This window comes from Cebus imitator, unplaced genomic scaffold (assembly GCF_001604975.1).
Source record: "Cebus imitator isolate Cc_AM_T3 unplaced genomic scaffold, Cebus_imitator-1.0 Scaffold32, whole genome shotgun sequence".
NCBI classification, from domain to species: Eukaryota; Metazoa; Chordata; class Mammalia; order Primates; family Cebidae; genus Cebus; species Cebus imitator.
In genome coordinates, this window is record NW_016107347.1 from 4,744,420 (window position 1) to 4,765,478 (window position 21,059).

At 38.5% G+C, this 21,059-nt stretch overlaps 1 protein-coding gene across 4 annotated transcripts in view; it reads left to right on the top strand.

Moving 5' to 3' along the window:
* The window catches only part of TSPAN2 (tetraspanin 2), a 45,110-nt gene extending 36,904 nt beyond the window's left edge, over positions 1 to 8,206 (top strand). Inside the window, exons 7-9 of one of the 4 annotated variants that reach the window (XM_037737003.1) lie at positions 2,220 to 2,303; positions 5,192 to 5,243; positions 7,994 to 8,206. In XM_037737003.1, the coding sequence (XP_037592931.1) occupies positions 2,220 to 2,303; positions 5,192 to 5,243; positions 7,994 to 8,034 (177 nt within the window). In that variant the 3' untranslated portion in view covers positions 8,035 to 8,206. Of the gene's footprint in view, positions 1 to 2,219; positions 2,304 to 5,191; positions 7,906 to 7,993 lie in introns of those variants that run through there. The other 3 variants (XM_037737004.1, XM_017524210.2, XM_037737005.1) reach the window with 3 other exon arrangements.
* Positions 8,207 to 21,059: the final 12,853 nt, after the last annotated feature.

Genomic DNA, 21,059 nt, shown 5'->3' on the forward strand with positions numbered 1-21,059 from the left:
TCTAAGGAAAAGGAATCAGAAATGGGGACAGACGTTTTTGTGCAAATCATGTTCATTACGATGTTATTCATAACAAAACACTGAACAAGCCCTTCATATGCAGCCTGTAAAGACTTTTTAGTTTCTTAATAGGTAATACATACATTGCATAATAAGCAGGGGATTGTTTAGATAAAATGTAGTATATTCATATGATGAAATGTTTTACCACCATTAAGAATCATGATTTTGCCTATAATCCTGGCACTTTGGGAGGTGGAGGCAGGCGGATTGCTGGAGCTCAGGACCACCTTGTGCAACATGATGAAACCTCATCTCTACTAAAAATACAAAAATTAGCCTGGTGTGGTGGTGTGCATCTGTAATGTCAGCTATTCCAGAGGCTGAGGCAGGAGAATCACTTGAACCCAGGAGGTGGATGTTGTGGTGAGCCAAGATTGCACCACTGCACTCCAGCCTGGGTGACAGAGCAAGACTCTGTCTCCAAAAAAAAGAAAGAAAAAGAGTCATGATTTCAAAGAAATTTTTAGTGAAACAAGGCATTTTTGAAGTTTTAATGTTGAGTTTAGAAAGCACACAGTTGAATATAAAGAATGAACTAAGGGTGTAGGTGTGTTTGTGTGTATCACCAACAGATTTATTATCTTTTGTGGTAAGAGTACAGATGTTTCTTTAAAAAAAAAAAAAAAACTCTTTTCCAGATTTCTACAAGAAGCATTTATTCCTTTTGTAACTAAAGCCAATATATCTTTGATTCATTTGTTTTTCACAAAAAGAAGCTGGCAATGAAGAAGGGAAGGAAGGCCTGATGGCAAAGCTAGAGGAGAACGGTCTTAAGTCTTGTTTGGCTTGTTTTGATTGAAGAACTTGAGCATGTGATAGGAGGGGTGGAAATGTCAATGGAGAAGGAGAGGCTGAATGTATAGGAAGGAAAAAAGGTAACTGGCAGCACAGGCTTCCGGAGGAGCTGGGAGAGAGTGAGACCCAAAGCAGGATATGAGGTTAGCTTTCAACAGAGAAGGGCACCTCTTTGGCTCTGATTAGAGAAAAAGTAGTTGGGAGTGTGCTTGCTACCTACAGCAATGCCTGGCACTGAAGGAAGGGAGCATCTAAGTGTATAGGAGGAGAGGAAGCGTGAAAGAATTGCTATAGACTGACTCTCATTTTTTCCACCAAGTAAGGGAGCCGCTCTGTAGAACAGTAGTTTTCAAACTTTTGTCAGAATGTATTACAGGTATCTCTCGTGGATCTGTGTCCTTCTCTAAACTGAATTCCCAGAAAGCAAGAGAAACCATAACCTGTTGTCTCTGCATCCACCACCCTTCTTCCAGTGACTGATGCAAGGTAGATGCTCAGGAAATGTTTTTTGAATGAATGGAGTATGATAGGGAATATGAAGAGAGCAGTGAGGGTTTCACGTAGTTCAGGTGGTTTCAGAAGGAACCCACCAGTGACAAGTGAATGGATCTGAACAGCCTGAGGATACAGTTGGATTGAGAGCATCTCTCTACTTAAGAGCACTCCAGATAGGAGTGTTTGAAGTTGGGGAAACTAATAATAGTTATAGGTGATCTGTTCCGCTTTCTGTCTAAGTTTCCCCGTCTGTGAAGGCCCTTTGAATCTATGCTGCACGGGTCTCTTATGGGCACAGAAACCCACCAAGCCCAGCCCAGCCACCACAGAAGAGAATGTTCCTCTAGCTCCCAAGACTTGGCTTTTCTAAGTCCTGGCTTTCTTTTGTTTAACATGAACCTGTAAAGACTTTTTAGTTTCTTAATAGGTAATGCTTACATTGTGTAATAAATTGGATCAAAGACATACAAAGTATTTTAAACTGAAAATGACAATATAAAAATAAGGAGTTATTGTTTTAAGGGTATTTTACTTACTCGCTACAAGTAAAAAGTGGCTTCAAGTTTTTAGATTCCTCAGAACCAGACAAATAGCTTCCTTCAGTTATATTCCAGGGCTCTGAAGAAGCCACTGGCTTAAACATGAAAATCCCACCCAAAGGAGAAGCTTATGTTTTTTTCCCCAAACTGCATTTTTGCTGTAAGCTTGTCAGGATGGTGTTACCAAAGATGAATTGTTGAAACATGCGTAGAAGCTGACGTGGATTGACTCTCACAGGATGAGCTATAGAGATGGAAGTGATTGGATCAGGGTCATATTGACACATACAATCAGTTTTTATTCCTGACTTTTTTTCTCCAAAACAGAATTGCATCGATGAAATTGAGACCATAATCAGTGTTAAGCTCCAGCTCATTGGAATTGTCGGTATTGGAATTGCAGGTCTCACGGTGAGAAAGTTCTAGAACTTACCTTTTTTTCCCCTCTAAAAAGCCTTGAAACTTTGCATCTTATATCTCTTCAAGTATGATATGATAGTATCTTAAGAGGGAGTTCTCATAAAGAAAAAAGACCTTTGTTCACAATGTATTATATCTTCTAAGAACAAAGCTCATTAAATATATTAATAGTTTGTCCTCTAAAATATAATACAAAATTCAACTTTAACTCATTATGACCTTGAGTGTATCATTATATTAACTTCCCATTTTAGGGTTACCATTCATAACCTAGATAAATGATTTTCAACTCTGGGTCTCTTTCTGCTGTTACAAATTCAAAATATCAGGTTAATCTCTCTCACCTATGATTTGAAGAGGCAGCAGAGCATGGAGATTAATAAGACAAGCTCTAGCATCACATGATTTAGATGTAACTCTAGGCTCCACCACTTGTCCGTGCTGGGATCATAAGAAAGTTTCTTAATTTATCTATACTTCAATTTCCTCATCTGTTAGATGGGAAATTTCATATGTAAACCTCATAAGATTGCTGTGAAAATTCATTTGGATATACATATAAATTAGTATTACAAATTAATACAGGTCACGTGTCTGGGACATACAGCACTCAACAAGTGCCAGCTTTCTGCATATCTACCAGGCAAAAGCAACGATACAGGAGAAAGTACGAAGCATAGTGCATCCAAGCCACCACTAGGTGGCTCTGTACTTCTACAGTACAAGTGTGCGGGAAAATGGGTAGCAGTGGACATGTATGGCAGGAGTCGCAAGAGATGGTAATGGAGAGAATATTGGGTCCACATCATTAAGGTCTTTGTATGCTACTTTGAAAGGGTGGACTTCATCCTTAAGGACAAGGGAGTCACCAAGGGTTGGAAGAAACTGTGGTAGAGGATAGAGGAAAGATTGGAGGGAGGCAAGCTTGGATTTGGGAGGCCGGTTAAAGGGTGATTTCCACTATCCAGGGGTTGGGTGATAATAATGCTAAGATAGCATTTACTCGCAGGCCTCTATGTGGATGAATTTATGGCCTAAACTAAGGCAGGGGCTCTGGGAATTGTGAGAAAATTAATGAATTTGTAGTTATCAGAGGACACACAAGCACCTTCCCCTTTTCTGTATTTAGAGCACAGAGAGGTGGGGAAGTGGCTGGAAATAGTCTTCTGAGGCCCTCCAAATCAAGGGACATCTCTCAGGCCCTCCCCACCTGCTCTGGGGCTAGCCTGGTTGCAATTCTGCAGCACCCCGCCACCCCCCAAGGACAATTCTGAGACAGGAGATGTGAGCATGTGCTACATAATGGAGATAGGGAGTAGACCTTTCTAGTAGTTGTACAATCTCAGCAAATGAGCAGTCTGGAAGCAGTCATCGTGACTGTGTCATGAGTAGGCTGAGACTGAAGAAGTCTCTTTGAAGCCAGGATGGGGTGGGGATTGCATCCCACCTTATGACCATGGTAAAGGGGAAATGTCTGCTGTGGGCTTATCTTGAATCGGCAACCCCCCGCCCACACCCCCCCCCCACCCCCCCACCCCCCCAACCCCCTCCCACCCCCCCCACTCCCCCAACCCCGGTTTCTTCGTTAGTTCTTCTCTCTTAAAGTATGAGTTGCACAGCGTAATCGGTTAACCAAATGTCCATTGGGTGTCTCCCTGCTACACACTACTACTGAGTCTTGTCATCCAGAAGCTTGAAATCCTGTTCCTGGCCATGCCCTTACCTGTTTCTCCCCTCCTTTTTCAAAACAACTGATCATTCATATCTTGTTGAATTTAGCATTTACAGATCCTAGTCTGACTTAGGATGGAATTGAAGCGAGAAACAGAAAGTTATAATGCCCACTTTTAAAAATAAACATTGACAGTAGTTTATAGAATGGTACCCACAAATAGGGTTCCGTGGGCTCTACAAAATTGTAGAGGAAATAATTGCGGACAAGAAGAATCCTTGCCATTCTTCTCTTGAAACCATGGAAATGGATATTGATTTCACTCAAGTATTTAACTTCTCAGAGAACTATCCAAAAGGTAAAAGTCAGTAATAATATAGTATAAACACTCCAGTTTGTGCTTTGGTAAAGCTATTGAATTACACAGTGAAGCATCGTTTGCACTTAAAAATGGACTGAGAATGAAGTGATGCTCCACTTTTTTTTTCCTTTTTTTGTGAGGCAGGGTCTCTGTCACCCAGGTGTAAAGTGGTGCGATCACAGCTCACTGCAGCCTGGACCTCCTGGGCTCAAGCGATCCCCCCACCTCAGCTTGCCAAGTAGCTGAGACTGTAGGGACACACCACCACAATCAGCTAATTTTCGTGTTTTTTGTAGTGACAGGGTTTCACCATGTTGCCCAGGCTGGTCTAGAACTCCTGAGCTCAAGCAATCATCCCACCACCACCTCCCAAAGTGCTGGGGTTACAGGCATGAGCTACTGCACCCAGCCAATACTCCATTTTTTGATATATGGTTACTGTTGCAAAAATTCAGAGCTTTTCCAACAATAGAAAATTCTTTAGACCACAAGCATATCTAAACAAGTGGTTATATCTGGGATTAACTTAAAATATAAAATTTCAAAGCCAGTGTTGCATCTGGCTTTCACAATTATTCAAAACTGTTCTATAATTCTAAAGCAGGGTAGGTTCTTAAAGCAGAGCCTTGTTATTTGTTACCAATAATAAAACATATTTAAACAATTAATCTGGAAATCTTTACCCCATAGTCAACCTTAAGTAATGTACTAAAATGTCATTTGTAACTGGTAATTAATGGTTATAATCATTTGTTAACTTGAGTTAGACACCCAGGGAGTCTGCAGAACTTTTTACCAATTAGTACCCGTTTGAAAGTGGCTGATGAGCGGTTCCTTCTGTTTCAGATCTGTGGCATGATATTCAGCATGGTCCTCTGCTGTGCGATACGAAACTCACGAGATGTGATATGAAGCTACTTCTACATGAAAATTGTAATCTAAAGCTTTCATACCAAATGTCACAGGAGCTGTCTCCCAGCTCATTTTTAATACTGAAATGACATTAAGGTCTAAAATAATTTGCTGTCAATTGTATATCTGCATGAGTATGTATGTCTGGGTCATTACTGGTTTACCCCTTGAGTGAATGCCTATGTATGTTGACTGAGAGCATATTCATGTGTGATCAGCGTGTTTCTAGCATATGCTTTATACATCATGAAATTTGTTTGCTGGAAATTCCTGACTCTTGTTATATAAGAGGAACAACCCATTTCACTACCAGAAAAAGATCAAAAAGCTTTCAGAAACTTTGAGAACTTGGCTGTTTAGAAAAAGCGATAATGGATCAGTTTCTCACACTGTAGCCTTTGAAAATTAGATGCAGAGAATTCAGAGATTTCTTCTTAATGGAAGCAATAAGCTATATGAATTGAGAGATTACATCGGAGTGTTAAAACTGACTATGTCTAAGTTGGGTGTAAGGGTTTCCTGAATTTTTTTATATTCGTGCTCTCCTCAAAATACAGTAAACCACAGTTTTAGAACTAAACACATCTGTAAAACCAAATATAGCATGGAAAATCTAATTTGAATAAGTCATGCTTTCCTAGAATTTAAAAATAAAAAAGCCTTCCTCTGGAAAGAGAAGTCACACAGACAATCATGTGCCCTATAAAAGTGAGTGTTTATAGGACTAAAAAACTTTTAACAACTTTTTAAGGAAATATTTTTGGTCTTATGCAAAAACATGTAAATACTGCTTTTTTAGTTTGCTTTTATGATCCTGCTCCAAACTACTGCAGCCCTCACATCCTCAAAGGGGCTTTTATGTTAAACTCTTCTGTTTCTCTAAATATAAGAACAGAAAGACTAAAGCAAAAGACCTGGCAGTTGAAAATTGTGGGAAAGAGAATTTTTACTGGCACTGTATCTTTGAAATACCTCATAACTTACGTTTACATGTTTTCCTAATTTTTTGTATTTTTCTTATATATTCAGTTAGAGAATGCTTCTTCATAGATTAAGAACTACAGTTTTCACCACCTAAAATAAGTAAAACAAGCGTCTTCATAATTTAACCGTTAGCATCATTTGCCAACCAAAATAAAACAAAGAAAAGCCTCTTTTCCTAGTTGTGTGCAGGCAACAGAAACTAGTTAAGGAAACAAAAATACACACACAGAACAAAATTTTTGTGTGTGTGCAGATCCCCTGAAAATAAAATTTTGAAGGTGTTTTTAGTCTTAATGCTTCATTTTAAGTTTGTAAACCCAAATTTAGGATTGATATTGGCATATTTTTCGGTAATTTTCAATGTGTTACAGTTAGTAAACAGTAGGTTTTTTAAAAATTACATTTTATATGGCCACACATAAATGAAAATATGGGAGGCTTTGGAAACCCCCAAGTGAACTTCTATACATGTGAAAACACAAGTCTTTCAGTGTGCACTAAAAGTGTCACGCTCCTAAAAAACTCCAAAACATTTTGCCAAAAAGATATAACTGCTTGAAATAGTCTCTCTTCCATGAAGAACCACATTTCCCTTTCTGCCATATTTGCTACTGCTACTGATTTTGGAGGAAACTTTTCTAGAAGAAGAAAGGTCAGATTTGAGGCAAGCTAAAAACTCAATTCTACATGGCTACTTTACTGTGTCTATAGCTAAAGAAAAATTATTTTACAAAAATCGCTTCATGAAATATGTTTATACCCCAGCAGTTGAGAAATGTGACCTTTTAGGCAGAGAACAGACAGACAGTCCTGTCTGTTGGCTTTAGTTTATCTCTCTGCCCGAAGACAGGAAACAGGAAACAGGCCCAAGTACGTACTCAGGTTCCTTCCAAACTCAGAAGCATCTCTGATTTCACAAAGTGAGTTTAATTTCCTACCTGAATTAGCAACTTTAAAGAAGACTAAAATAGTTAAAAGTGGAAAAATAGAAATAAGTACATTTTTTAAAAATTTAAAGTGGAAGAGAAAGGTTCTGTTCCATGTATGATTAGTGTGCCCCTTTTGGGGGTAAGCTTTCCAAAATATGTACATGTATAAAATTAGAGAATTCCACCACTGAGCGACAGATTTTATGTGTGTGTGTGTATATATATGTGTGTGTATATGTATATACACACTATATACACACAGATAAATATATATCTGTGTAAATAGACACACATATAGTATATCTATATATGGATATATAATCCCTATATATCTTGAATCTACAAATATCTTTATACATATATAATTTGAATATATACATGTATGTATATATGGATATGTGTGTGTGTGTGTGTGTGCGTGTATATATATATACACACACACACATACACATATACATGCATTTTCAGTTATTTCTGTTCCCCTGAATTGATTTGAGATCAGACCCAAACATGCTTTTAAATGTCTCATGCCAAGGCACTGAATTAAAACGTCTTAATATTGAAATATTTTAAGTGATTTCAAATTAAATTTTCTATATACTGAAATTGCTTGTCTGATTTATCTTAAAGTCCTGTATCTTTCTACAAACCTTCACCCAACTTATCTAAATGTCTAACTACCAATCAAATAATGCGGTAAAAATAAATAAATAAAACAGAGTGGTAACCCTTCTATAATTTGCCATTGGTAGTTGAACTTAAAAGCAACACCCAAGGACTCTTATTGGAATGATATTCAGCATGGTCTTCTGCCGTGCGATATGAAACTCACTGAGAGATACAATCATCTCTCAGTATTCATAGGAGGATGGTTCCAGGACCCCCGTGGATACCAAAACTCACAGTTTTCCAAGTCCCTCACATAAAATTGTGTAGTATTTGCATATAACCTATGCATATCCTCTCATATACTTTATTTTTTTAATTTTTATTTTTTTATTAATACATAATAGTTGTACATATTTATGGGGTACATGTGATATTTTAGCATACAATGTGTAATAATCACATCAGGGGGCCGGGCGCGGTGGCTCAAGCCTGTAATCCCAGCACTTTGGGAGGCCGAGGCGGGTGGATCACGAGGTCAAGAGATCGAGACCATCCTGGTCAACACGGTGAAACACTGTCTCTACTAAAACTACAAAAAAATTAGCTGGGCATGGTGGCGCGTGCCTGTAATCCCAGCTACTCAGGAGGCTGAGGCAGGAGAATTGCCTGAACCCAGGAGGCGGAGGTTGCGGTGAGCCGAGATGGCGCCATTGCACTCCAGCCTGGGTAACAAGAGCGAAACTCCGTCCCAAAAAATAATAATAATAATAATAATAATAATCACATCAGGGTAATTGGGATATCTATTATCTGAAACATTTACCATTTCTTTGTGTTGGGAACATTCCAGGTCTTCCAGGTCTTTTGAAATATGTAATAAATCATTATTGTTAACTATAGTCACCGTGCTGCGCAACTGAATATTAGAACTTATTCATTTTATCTAACTGTATTTTTGTACCCATTAATCAACCCCTCTTCATTCCTCCCTGCCTGCTACCCCTTCCAGCCTCTGGTAACCACCATTGTATTTACCACCTCCATGAGATCAATTTTTATAGCTTCCACATGTGACTGAGAGCATGATTTATCTTGATGATATTTGTCTTTCTGTGCCTGGCTTATCTCACTTAATATCCTCCAATTCTATCCGTGTTGCTGCAATTGACAGGATTTTATTCATTATTCAACCATTGTCATTATTGTCATGGCTGAATAATATTTCCTTGTGTATATATAGCACATTTTCTTTAGCCATTCATCTGTTGATAGACACTTAGGTTAATTCCATATCTTGGCTATTGTGAATAGTGCTGCAATAAATATGAACATGCAGATGTCTCTTTGATATATTGATTTTATTTCTTTTGGATATATACCCAGTAGTAGGATTGCTGAGTCATATGGTAGCTCTATTTTTAGTTTTTTGAGGAACCTCCAAACTGTTTCGCATTGTGGCTGTTGATTGTTTCCTTTGTCGTGCAGAAATTTTTAGCTTGATGTAATCCCATTTGTCAATTTTTGCTTTGGTTGCCTGTGCTTTCGAGGTTTTATCCCAAAAATATTTGCCTACACCAGTGTCCTGAAGCATTTTCCCATTTTCCCAGTGTTTTCTTCTAATACTTTCATGGTTTCAGGTCTTACATTAAGTCTTTAATACATTTGAATTTTGTGTAGTATTAGGGGTCTGGTCTCATTCTTCTGCATATAGTTAACCAGTTTTCTCAGCACTATTTGTTAAAGAGGCTGCTCTTTCCCCAGTGTAAGTTATTGATGCCTTTGTTAAAAGTGAGTTAGCTGTAAATGCATAGGTTTATTTCTGGGTTCTCTATTCGGTTCCATTGGTCTGTGTTTGTTTTTATGCCAATACCATGCTGTTTTGGTTACTATAGCTTTGCAGTATATTTTGAAAGTAGGTAGCGTGATGCCTCCAGCTTTTATTTTTTTGCTGAGGATTGCTTTGACTTTGTGTGTGTGTGTGTGTGTGTGTGTGTGTGTGTGGTTCCACATGAATTTTAACATTTTTTTCCATTTTTTTGAAAAATTTTCATTGGTATTTTGATAGGGATTGCATTGAATCTGTGGATCATTTGGGGTAGTATGGTCATTTTAACAATATTAAGTCTTCCAATCCATGAACATGGAACTTTTTTCCATTTTTTTCTGCTCTCTTGAATTTATTTCATTAATGTTTCATAGTTTTCATTATAGAGATCTTTCACTTCTTTGGTTAAATTTATTCCTAAATTTTTTTGTAGTTATTGTAAATGGGATTACTTTCTTGATTTCTTTTTCAGATTGTTTACTGCTGGCACATAAAAATACTACTGATTTTTGTATTTTGATTTTGTGTCCTGTAACTTTACCAAATTCATTTATAAGTTCCAACAATTTTTTGGTGGAATCTTTAGGTTTTTCTAAATATAAAACATGCCATCTGCAAACAAGGATGATTTGACTTCTTTCTTTCCTCTTTGGATGCCTTTTCTTTCTCTTGATAAACTGTGCTGGGTGGGACTTCCAGTTCTATGTTGAATAGAAGTGATGAAAGTGGGCATTGTTGTCTTTTTGCACATCTTTTAATTTATGGCCAGGCACAGTGGCTAACGCTGGTAATCCCAGCACTTTGGGAAGCCAAGGCAGGTGGATCACATGATCAAGAGTTCAAGTTTGAGACCAGCCTGGCTAACATAGTGAAACCTCCTCTCTACTAAAAATACAAAAATTAACTGGGCATAGTGGCATGTGCCTGTAATCCCAGCTACTTGAGAAGGTGAGGCATGAGAATTGCTTGAGCCTGGGAGGCTAGAGGTTGCAGTGAGCAGAAATCACACCATTGCACTCCAGCCTGGGCAACAGAGTGAGACCCTGTCTCAAAGGGAAAAAGAAAGAGAGAGAGGGAGGGAGGGAGGCAGGGAGGGAGAGAAGGAGGGAAGAAAGGAAGGGAAGGAAGGAAAGACTTTTAATTTTTAATTTTTCCATGTTCAGTATGATGTTAGCTGTGGTTTTATCTTATATGGCTTTTAATGTTGTGAGGTATGTTCCTTATGTCACCAGTTTGTTAAGAGTTTTTATCATGAAGGATACTTCATTTTATCAAATGCCTTTTCAGTATCTATTCAAATGTTCATATGGTTTTTGTCCTTGTTCCTATTAATGTGATTTGTCATGTGTATTGATTTGTGTATGTGGAATCATCCTTGCATCCCTGAGATGAATCCCAATTAATTGATCATGGTGAATGATCTTTTTAATGTGTTGTTAAATTCTGTTTGCTAGTATTTTGTTGAATATTTTTGTGTCTATGTTTATTAGGAATATTTATCTGTCATTTTCTTTGTTGTTATATTTTCATCTGGTATAGCTATCAGGGTAATACTGGCCTCATAAAATGAGCTGTCCGTTTTGGGGGAATAATTTTAGTAGAATTGGTGTTGGTTCTTCAAATATTTGGTAAAATTTGGCAGTGAAGCCATCAGGTCCTGGGCTTTTCTTTGATGGGTGTCATTTATTACTGCTTTTGTCTTATTACTTGTTATTAATCTGTTCAGGTTTCTTCTTCATGGCTCAATCATGGTAAATTATATGTACTTAGAAATTTATTCATTTTTTTCTAGGTTTTTCAATTTATTGGCGTATACTACAAAAGTCTCTAATGATCTTTTGTATTACTGTGGTGTCAGTTGTAATGTCTTCTTTTATGTCTCTTATTTACTTGAGTCCTTTTTTCTTAATTAGTCTAGCTAAAGTTTGTCATTTTTTATCTTTTAAAAATATTAATTTTTCATTTTGTTCCTCTTTTGCGTTGTGTTTTAGTATTCATTTTATTTATCTCTACTCTGGTTTTTATTATTCTAATTTGGGATTTGGTTTGTTCTTGCTTTTCTAATTCTTTAAGGTACATCATTAGATTGTTATTTGAAGTCTTGCTTTTTTGATATAGGTATTTATTACTATAAACTTCCTTCTTAATACGACTTTTACTGTACTCCATAGGTTTGGTATGCTGTATTTCTATTTTCATTTGTTTCAAGAATTTAAAAAATATTCTTAATTTTTTCATTGACCCATTGGTCATTCAGGAGCATGTTGTTTAATTTTTATGTATTTGTTCAATTTTCAATGTTCTTCTTGTTATTGATTTCTAGATTTTATTCCATTGCAGCCTGAATAGATATTTGATATTATTTCAGTGTTTTGAGTTTGTTGAGACTTGTTTTATGACCTTGCATGTTGTCTTTCCTGGATAATGTTTTCATGTGCTTGTGAGAAGAATGTGTATTCGGTAGCAGTAGGATGAATGTTCTAAAAATGTCAGTTATGTCCATTTGGTCTAAAGCATAGTTTACCCTTCATGTTTTTTTTTTTTTAATTGTCTCTCTATATGATCTATCCATTGGCAAAAGTTGGGTTTTGAGGTTCCCTACTGTTATTGTAATGGACTCTATCTGTCCCTTTGTGCTCTGCTATTGAGCACAATTATATTTACAATTGTTATATCCTCTTGCAGAATGATCCCTTTACCATTATATAATGACCTTCTTTGTCTCTTTTTAGAGTTTCTGATTTAGAAAGAGACAAAGTGTTGGGTCTTGTTTTTTCATTCATTCAGTCACTCTGTGTCTTTTAAATCGGAGAATTTGGTCCATGTTTACATTCAGTGTAATTAATGGCAAGTAAACACTATTGCCATTTTGTTATTTGTTTTCTGGTTTTTAAGTCCTTTATTTTATTCTTACTTTCTCTGTGCTTATTTTCTCTGGTGTTACGTTTTAATTTCTTGCTTTTTATTTTTACTCTATCTGTTATAGGTTTTTGCTTTGTGGTTGTTAAAGACAAAAATATAGTTTAATAACTTGTTTTAAACGGATAACTTTGAACACAGAGAAAAGAAGCAAACAAACAAGTTTTTAGTTGTTTTTAGAAAAAAACTAAAAAATTCTACGTCTTTTTTTTTAGAGGATTAATAGATTTTATTCATCAATTCTGACCATTGAATTTAAAAAAATTCGATATGACCAAAATCTAACTTTGAAATTTAAAAAAACTCTGAGTAGGATTTCCTGTTTTCCTCAGCATCTTAAATTATCCTCTTTTCTTGTACTATGTGCCTCTATCATAGCCTCCCCTATACCCCAGGCCCCTATACCCCAACTCTTGAGCATACTACTTTTTGTACTGGTTCTCTATTTCTCTGCAGTTGTCTGTAACTCTGCCTCCATTTGGACTCTTTTAGGTAAAAATTCTACATCTTAACTCCATCTTCTCCTACTTTCTGACTTTCTATTGTCTCCATTTATAACTTTTTATGCTGCTTATCTTTTTTTCTTTTTTGAGACGTAATCTCACTTTGTCACCCAGGCTTGAGTGCAGTGGCACAATCTCAGCTCACTGCAACCTCCGCCTCCTGAGTTCAAGCTGTTTTCCTGCCTCAGCCTTTCTAGTAGCTGGGATTACAGGTTCCTGCCACCACACCTGGCTAATTTTTTTTTGTATTTTTAGTGGAGATGGGGTTTCACCATGTTGGGCAGGCTTGTCTCAAACTCCTGACCTCAAGTGATCCACCCACCTTGGCCTCCCAAAGTGCTGAGATTACAGGTATGAGCCACTGCACCCAGCTTTGTGTTGCTTATCTCGCAAAGACTGACATAGTTATTTTTGATTGATTTGTTTTTTAGACTTCATACCAGAGATATGAGTGGTTTACTCACCACAATTACTGTATGAGAATATTCTGAATTTGTGTATTTACTTTTACCAATGAGCTTTATACCTTCAGATGATTTTTTGTCACACTTTAGCATTCTATTCTTTCAGATTAAAGAACTCCCTTTAGCATCTTTTTTAAGTTAGATCTAGTGGTCATGAACTCCCTCACTCCTTTTGTTTGCTTGGCAAAGTCTTTGTTTCTCATTCATGCTTGAAGGATAGCTTTTCTGGGTATAGAATTCTCAGTTGAAAGTTTTTTTCCTTCCGCACTTTGAATATGTCATCCCACTCCCTCGTGGTCTGTAATGTTTCTGCTGAGAAGCCTGCTGCCAGACATATTGGCGCTCCTTTATATGTTATTTGCTTCAAAAGAAAAGCAGCTCTTGCTGCTTTTAGAACTCTTTCTTTATCCCTTACCTTTGAGAGTGTGATTATTATGTGGCTTGGGGTAGTCTCATTTGGGTTGAATGTGCTTGCTGTTCTTTAGCCTTCTTGTGCCTGGATAGGCATAACCTTCTTTAGGTTTAGAAAGTGATTGATTATTATATCTTTGAATAAACTTTCTATCTCGTCTTTTTCTCTACTTCCTCTTTAGGCCAGTAACTCTTAGGTTTGTCCTTTTGTGGCTATTTTCCAGATCTCATACGTGTACTTCCATCTTTTTGCTTTTTTCTCCTCTGACTTTGAATTTTCAAATAGCCTGTCTTTGAAATCACTAATTCTGTTGAGACACTCTGATGATGCTTTTTTTGGTTAATCAATCGTACTTTTCAGCTGCAGGAGTTCTATTTCGTTTTTTTTTATTATTATTATTATTTCAATCTCTTTGTTAAATGCCTTTAATAAATTTCTGAATTCTTTCTGTCAGTTTTCTTAAAGTTCATTGAGCTTCCTCAAAACATCTATTTTGAATTTACTAAGTGAGATATCACATATCTCCACCACTCCAGCATTGGTCATTGGCTCCTTATTTAGTCTGTTTGGTGACGTTATATTTTCCTGAAGTTTTGTGCTGGATGCTTTTGGATGCTTATTGATGTCTTGGCATTGAAGAGTTAGGTATTTATTCTAGTCTTCATAGTCTAGCCTTGTTTATACTCATCCTTCTTCAGAAGGCCTTCCAGGAATTCAAAGGGGGCTTAGTCTTGAGTTCAGTAATGCTGTGTCATTACAGCTATTTCAGCATTGGAGGGTGTCCAAAGCCCAGGTACACTAAGATTCTTTGTAGATTCCTGGATAGTCATCCCTGATGGACTTGGGGAAAATAAGGAAATTCCCTGGATTCACAGGAAAAGGTCCTCCCTCTCTTCTCTCTCTTTCCCCCAAGCAGGAGTACCTTTCTGAGGTTGGCCACCTGGTGCTGTGGGAGGGCTGATACAAGCACTCTGTGGCCATTGCAGCTGGCAGTGCACGGAGTTGCATCTGATACCCATGACTTCCCAAACCAGCATAGTACTGGGACACGCCAGGCCAATGGCTGCTACTTCTGTTGTCTGACTGCACTGGTGTTTATTCAAGGCCCAAGGCCACTTTAGTCAGCAGGTGGTAAAGTCAGCCAAGACTTGGGTCTGTCCTGCCAGGGCAGTGGATTCCCTCCTGTTCTGGAATGGGTTTACAAATATGGTCCAGAAGCAGTGACCTAGAAATAGGGGCTTCAAGATTCTGCTAGGTGCTTTGTTTTACTGTGACTGGGCTGGTACCCAGTTGCAAGACAAAGTACCCTGTACTTTCACCTTTTGTTCCCCCAAGCAGGAGTCTCCCTCCTTGCTGCACTCCCTGGAATTGGGGTGGGATGACATCAGCATTCTCGTGGCTGCTGCAGCTGGTGTTGTACTAGGTGGCATCCCAATCCCACTGCCTCCAAGACCAGTGCAACACCAGGGTTTGCCCAAAGATGAAAGTCACTGTGACCTAACTGCCACTTGAATTTATCTGGAGCCCCAGACCACTTTAGCCAGCCTGTAGTGAAGCCAGCTGTGACCTGTGTTCCTCCTCCTGCTCCAGAAGATTCCCCTCTGCTCCGGGACTGGTTGAAATGCTCCCTTCTTGAGCATCAGAGAAACTCTGCCTGGTGTTGTATTCTACTGTGTCAGAGCAGCTCTGAGTTCCAATGCAAAATCGCTCATATTTTGTTCCCCCTCCACTAAGCACACAGATTCTCTCTCTGTGCTGCACTGCCTGGGGCTGGAAATGGCGTGGTGTAGGCAATGCAGTGCTGTCCTTCCTACCCTCTTTAATGTGTCTTTTCTTTTTACTCTTTTAAAACCAAGTGCTGTGATCCTCTTGCCTGATTTTTTAGTTCTTTTGAAGGTGCTTTATTTTGTAGATGGTTGTTCAATTTGATGTTCCTACAGGCAGGGTGCACAATCACTGCAGGGTTCTATTCTGGCAACTTGCCCCACTTCCTAGCTTCTCCTGTATACTTAAAATCATCTCTAGATTATTGATTTACACAATTTAAAGTAAATGCTGTGTGAATAGTTGTTATACTGTATTGTTCAGGGAATAATAAGAAAAAATTTTAGACATGTTCAGTACAGATGCAACCATTCTTTTTTTTTTCTTGATCCAAACTATTTCAATCTATAGCTGGTTAAATCCACAGATGCAGAACCCACAGATACTGAGGATCGACTATAGTTGTATTTTAATTAATATTTTTCATGTAAATTGTGCCTTTTTTCTCCAGAATAGCTCCTTTGTTATCCATGGTTCAAGCTATAAAGTTGCACACTGATGCAAGGTCCAATGTGGTTCCCCATGCAATCAGCAACAATGATTGTTCTCCTTACCCTGTGGGCAGTGTTTATAGAATTAGCCAGGTGAGAATGAGGCTGGTAGGAAGATGGCAGTGAAGGAGATAGCATGCTTTCCCTTCTGAAACAAGTTTATCAAAGACTAAAAGGAAGAGGTACCCTCCTGTCCTGGGTAAAATGCAATTTTCATGGCCACTGGGAAAGCCGCTGGACCTTTAGTAGATGCACCATGCCCCAGCGTTCCCCGTAGACCTCCTCTTTGACCACTAGCTCCTCAGTTTTAACAACTTCATTTTCCCCACCCCGGGAGAGAACGCTCATGGCTTTCAAAGCTAGCAGATTAACTACATCGTCTTAGTTTGGGCTCATCTAAATCAACTTTATGTTAAGTTATATTTTAAGAGGGACAAAAGATTTCTACTTTTTTTCAGCATGACCCTTCATTTTTGACTATAACATGTACCAGTAAGCTATCATATGTAAGTTTCTTTTGAAAGGTAAAAAGACTTCACTAAGGCAAAATGATTTTTTTTAATATCCTCATTATAACAAAAAGGCTAAATATATTCCAGGAATCCACTGTTGAAATGGCTTATCTTCCAGGGACAGGGGAAGCATGAAGAGCAGAAGTAACATGTCCAGAATCTTGCAGAGCATAATCTATGCTGACTTCATGAAGTTTTTAGCTAACGTGTCAGAAATCCTTCCAAAGCTTTGGTAGTTGTTTGTGGCAGGACGCAGCATGGTCTGTATAATTTGCGATGTTCTTATACTAAATGAAAAACATTTAAAATAAATTACCAGTATAAAGTACCTAGCATACCTGGCAACTAATGAATATTATCTGTTGTAATTATATTAATACTCTGATAAGGAGAGAGTTTTTGTTTTTTGAGATGGAGTCTTGCTCTGTCGCTTAGGCTGGAATGCAGTGGCATGATCTTGGCTTACTGCAACCTCTACCTCCTGAGTTCAAGCAGTTCTCCTCCTCCAGCCTCCTAAGTAGCTAACTGAGACTAAAGGCATGCACCACCATGCCTGGCTAATTTTAGTATTTTTAGTAGAGATGGGATTTCACCATGTTGGCCAGGCTGGTCTCAAACTCCTGACCTCAGGTGATCTGCCCACCTCGGCCTCCCAAAGTTCTGGGATTACAGGCACGAGTCACTGCACCTGGCCGAGGAAAGTTTTTTGCTAATTATAAGTCAAACAGTTTTCTAGAAATGATGCATAACTGAAGATATTTCAGTATGATACCAGTTACCCATTTGAACACATTTATTTGTAGAATGAATGAATAGCTTTTGATACCTTTCCCAATTCTATTTTAATTCAAAGACTTGATTTCTGTAGCCATAGCTAGAGTCCTTATATTTTTCTCTGGGCCTACTCTACCTTATAAGATGACGCCCACACTAGTATTTGATTGGTTTTTCACTTTGTTTGGGGGTTACTATTTTGTACATTTGGAAAAATTCTTTTTAAGAATATTGATATGCTAACATGGGCAAGACAAGTCTCTGCTGTCAAGAAGCTTATTGTGGAAAAAAGCAAGCAAGCATATTACCATAGATAAGTGCTATGATAATCAGTAATGCACAGTGGTTCCATTCAACCTTGGGGAAAGTGGTCAAGAGAGAACTTTCCTGAACGCTGGGGCCTCTAAGCTGAGTCCTAAAGAACCCATACTAATTAGCCAAGTCAAAAGTAGTAGGAGTAGAAGAAGAAAAGGGAATTGCTGTGGAACAGCATGCAAGAAGAACCTGAAAGAGAAAAGGCATGGAAACATTCAAAGAAAATGAATCAAGTGCTGAGGAGATCAACGGTCCTATTAAAGTGGACTCGAGCGTTATCCTTGCCCTGAGGCCATGGGGAAATTTTTTCACAGTGAGTTACAAAATTAAACTTGAACCTTTCAAAAATAACTCAGTCTTAACATGAAGGATTGCAGGATGGCAAACACCAGAGTCAGGAAGATTTATAACTAATGTACTGGTAACCCTACAAGGAGTAGACAGACTTAAGAGGAATTAGATGCGAGGGATAAGAGAAAAAGGAGGAATCTGGAATCATTCCCAGGTCCCCGACTTGGCAGGTAGGAGATAGTGGTGCACGGGAGAAAAGCAGTTTGTGATGATGACATGGGGTGGAGATGATTATTGGATACCCATGAGGAAATATAAACAGGCACTAAAAATATGGCCCTGAAGCTCAGGAAAATAAGCCTGGATTAAAACCATAGGAATCAATATAAGAGTGGTGATGCCCATATCTAAACCAGATAAGCCAGCTTATATGATTAAATCCCCAGCAAGAAAGTTTTAAACTTCCTTTAGTAAGCTAAAAGCCCAGAACAATTATTTGCTCCCCACCTATTCCTTAATCTAAACCTGGAGAGTATCTCTTAGCTGCCTGTGTTTCTTTAACAATTGCCATCAAAACTGTCTTTAATGAGTATAAATTCTTAGGACATCCAAGGCTGAATTAATACAAACCCAGGTTTCTCATATGCTGTACATTTAACAATGTCTAAAGTGTCAATACAACACATATAGTTATCACCACACTGGCCCGTCTTTCACAAAGTTTAGAACCTTCATCCATGCAGAATCAAGCAAAATCACCAAGCAAAAGTACAGTCCAGACCTACGTTACTGCTGACTGCTAAAGACCATGGCATAGATTTTGAGTCATCTTGGAGAAGGACAGTAGAAAGAAAACATATGAAAAAAGGAGAGAATGTGGATTTCATCTTTTTGTTGTTGCGTTTTAGGTTTTGGGGTACATGTGAAGAACATGCAAGATAGTTGCATAGGTACACACATGGCAGTGCGATTTGCTGCCTTCTTCCCATCACCTATATCTGGCATTTCTCCCCGTGCTATCTCTCCCCAACTCCCCACCCCCCCAAGGATTTCATCTTAAGACTGATTATAAATGCCATAATGAGGGAAAAGAGAGAAGGGAACCTGTTAGGCAGATAGCTAGAATAGGTCCTCCGTAGAATTCCTTTTGTCTAACAAAGGAACAGGCTGCAAGCATAGACAAGGAGGAAAGGTCCACTATGAAGATGCCTCCTGTGTAATTAGCAAGGGTCACATACACACTGTAGGCTTCAGTGAGCACATTCCTTTCCTTTTTTGAACATATTCAGATAAGGGAGTTTGCGCAGGGGTGGGGGGGCTTGCTTGAAACATGCCCAAGAGGAGTAACACAGGACCTGGCACATCTGCAGTGGAGAATTCCGCCCCCTTCCACATGCACAGTAAGGGAAACTAAGGAACCGAGTAACTTAGGCTATGAGTCCACATGTGCACTAAAAGGACAGGGAGGAACTGTCAGGAATTTGTGCCTTGTGCAAATGAAACGCCTGGTCTAACCATTTTTCACACCTTATGTAAATGAAACGTCTTGCCTTGCTAGCCTGTTTATAAAAGCCCTTGTATTCGACGGTAGAATGGCAATTCTTTTTCAGGCCCCTGCTTCTCTTGTGGAGAACTTTCTCCTTTCACTTACTAAACTTTTGCTTCATCTTCACCTAGTCTTCATGCTCCTTAATTTTCTTGGTAGTAAGACAAAGAAATCTGGGTCCTACCTATAAACAACAAAACTAAAACATGGTGGTGCATTGGCAAGGCTGCTACAATGGCATGTATTGCCTTGTGAATCCAGATATGTGAGCACCACTGGGCTCTCTAGGGAAGAAGGGCGGTCAGGGCAGATTGGGACTAACAGTTGTCCTGTATATTGGCCCATAGCAAGTCATTGTTGACCTTACGGAAAACAGTTTCAAGAGGGGATAATATTGGAAGACAAATTATAATGATTGTGAAGAGAATGAGAAGTGAGGAAGTAGTTGGTTAGTGTAGTGGGCTCTTTCACACACCAAAAAAAAAAAAAAAATACTTGAAATAAGAACTCAAGGAGAGAGGGGGCAAATAACTAGATGGTTGCAAAGGATCAAGAGAGGGTTTTTTTTTTAATTTTGTTTTTTGCCCTTTCTTTTTTTTATGATGGGAAGAGATTTCAGTATGCTTCATAGTGAAAAGAAGGAATTAAGAAAGAGGAAGCAAGAGAAAATACAAAAGCAAACAGCAAGGTCCTAGGGGAGATGAGGAATGGAATTAGGAGCATCTTCTGAAACTAATGGGAAAGATGCTGAATCCATCAGAACTTCTCAGTTGCAAGTGTCAGAAACCCAACTCTAACGGGGCAGAAAAAGGAAGTTATGGTTTCTTCTGAGGGGTGAAGCCAGCTTCAGGTTAGGCTCAAATGATATCAACAGGTCTCTCTCTCTGCAGTCTCTCGTGCTCTCCACTAGGTTGGAGAGCTAGCTGTTTCCAAAGGATGCCAAAGATGGCCAGCAGCAACTGCAGGCTCACATTCTATCAGTTTAGGAACCCCAATAGGCCAACCACTTCTCTAATAGTTCAGGTTTGATCGAGTCTAGTAGCATACCCACCTTCATCATCCCCACTGAAACCACTTGAACTCAAACTGGAGATGAGAGAACCCAAGACGGAAATCAACATGCATCTATCAGAAGAAAGGACATGGATGCTAAGCAGGCAGAAGCAGCAGGTAGAAGGAGGGTAGCGGAAGTAGAGAAAGTGAGACGGAGTGGTCTTATAAGTGGGAGTTAACCCGGAGAGATGAGCAAGTAGGGAAGAACCCAACAGTGAACAACAGAGTGGAAGTTGCCTTTATAAAATAATTTTTGTTGCACTGAGACTCAATCTTGCTCATCTTTTTTTTTTTTAAAGAAACCAATTTCCTCATAAAGGAGAGTTTTTATTATTAATTTCCTTTTATATT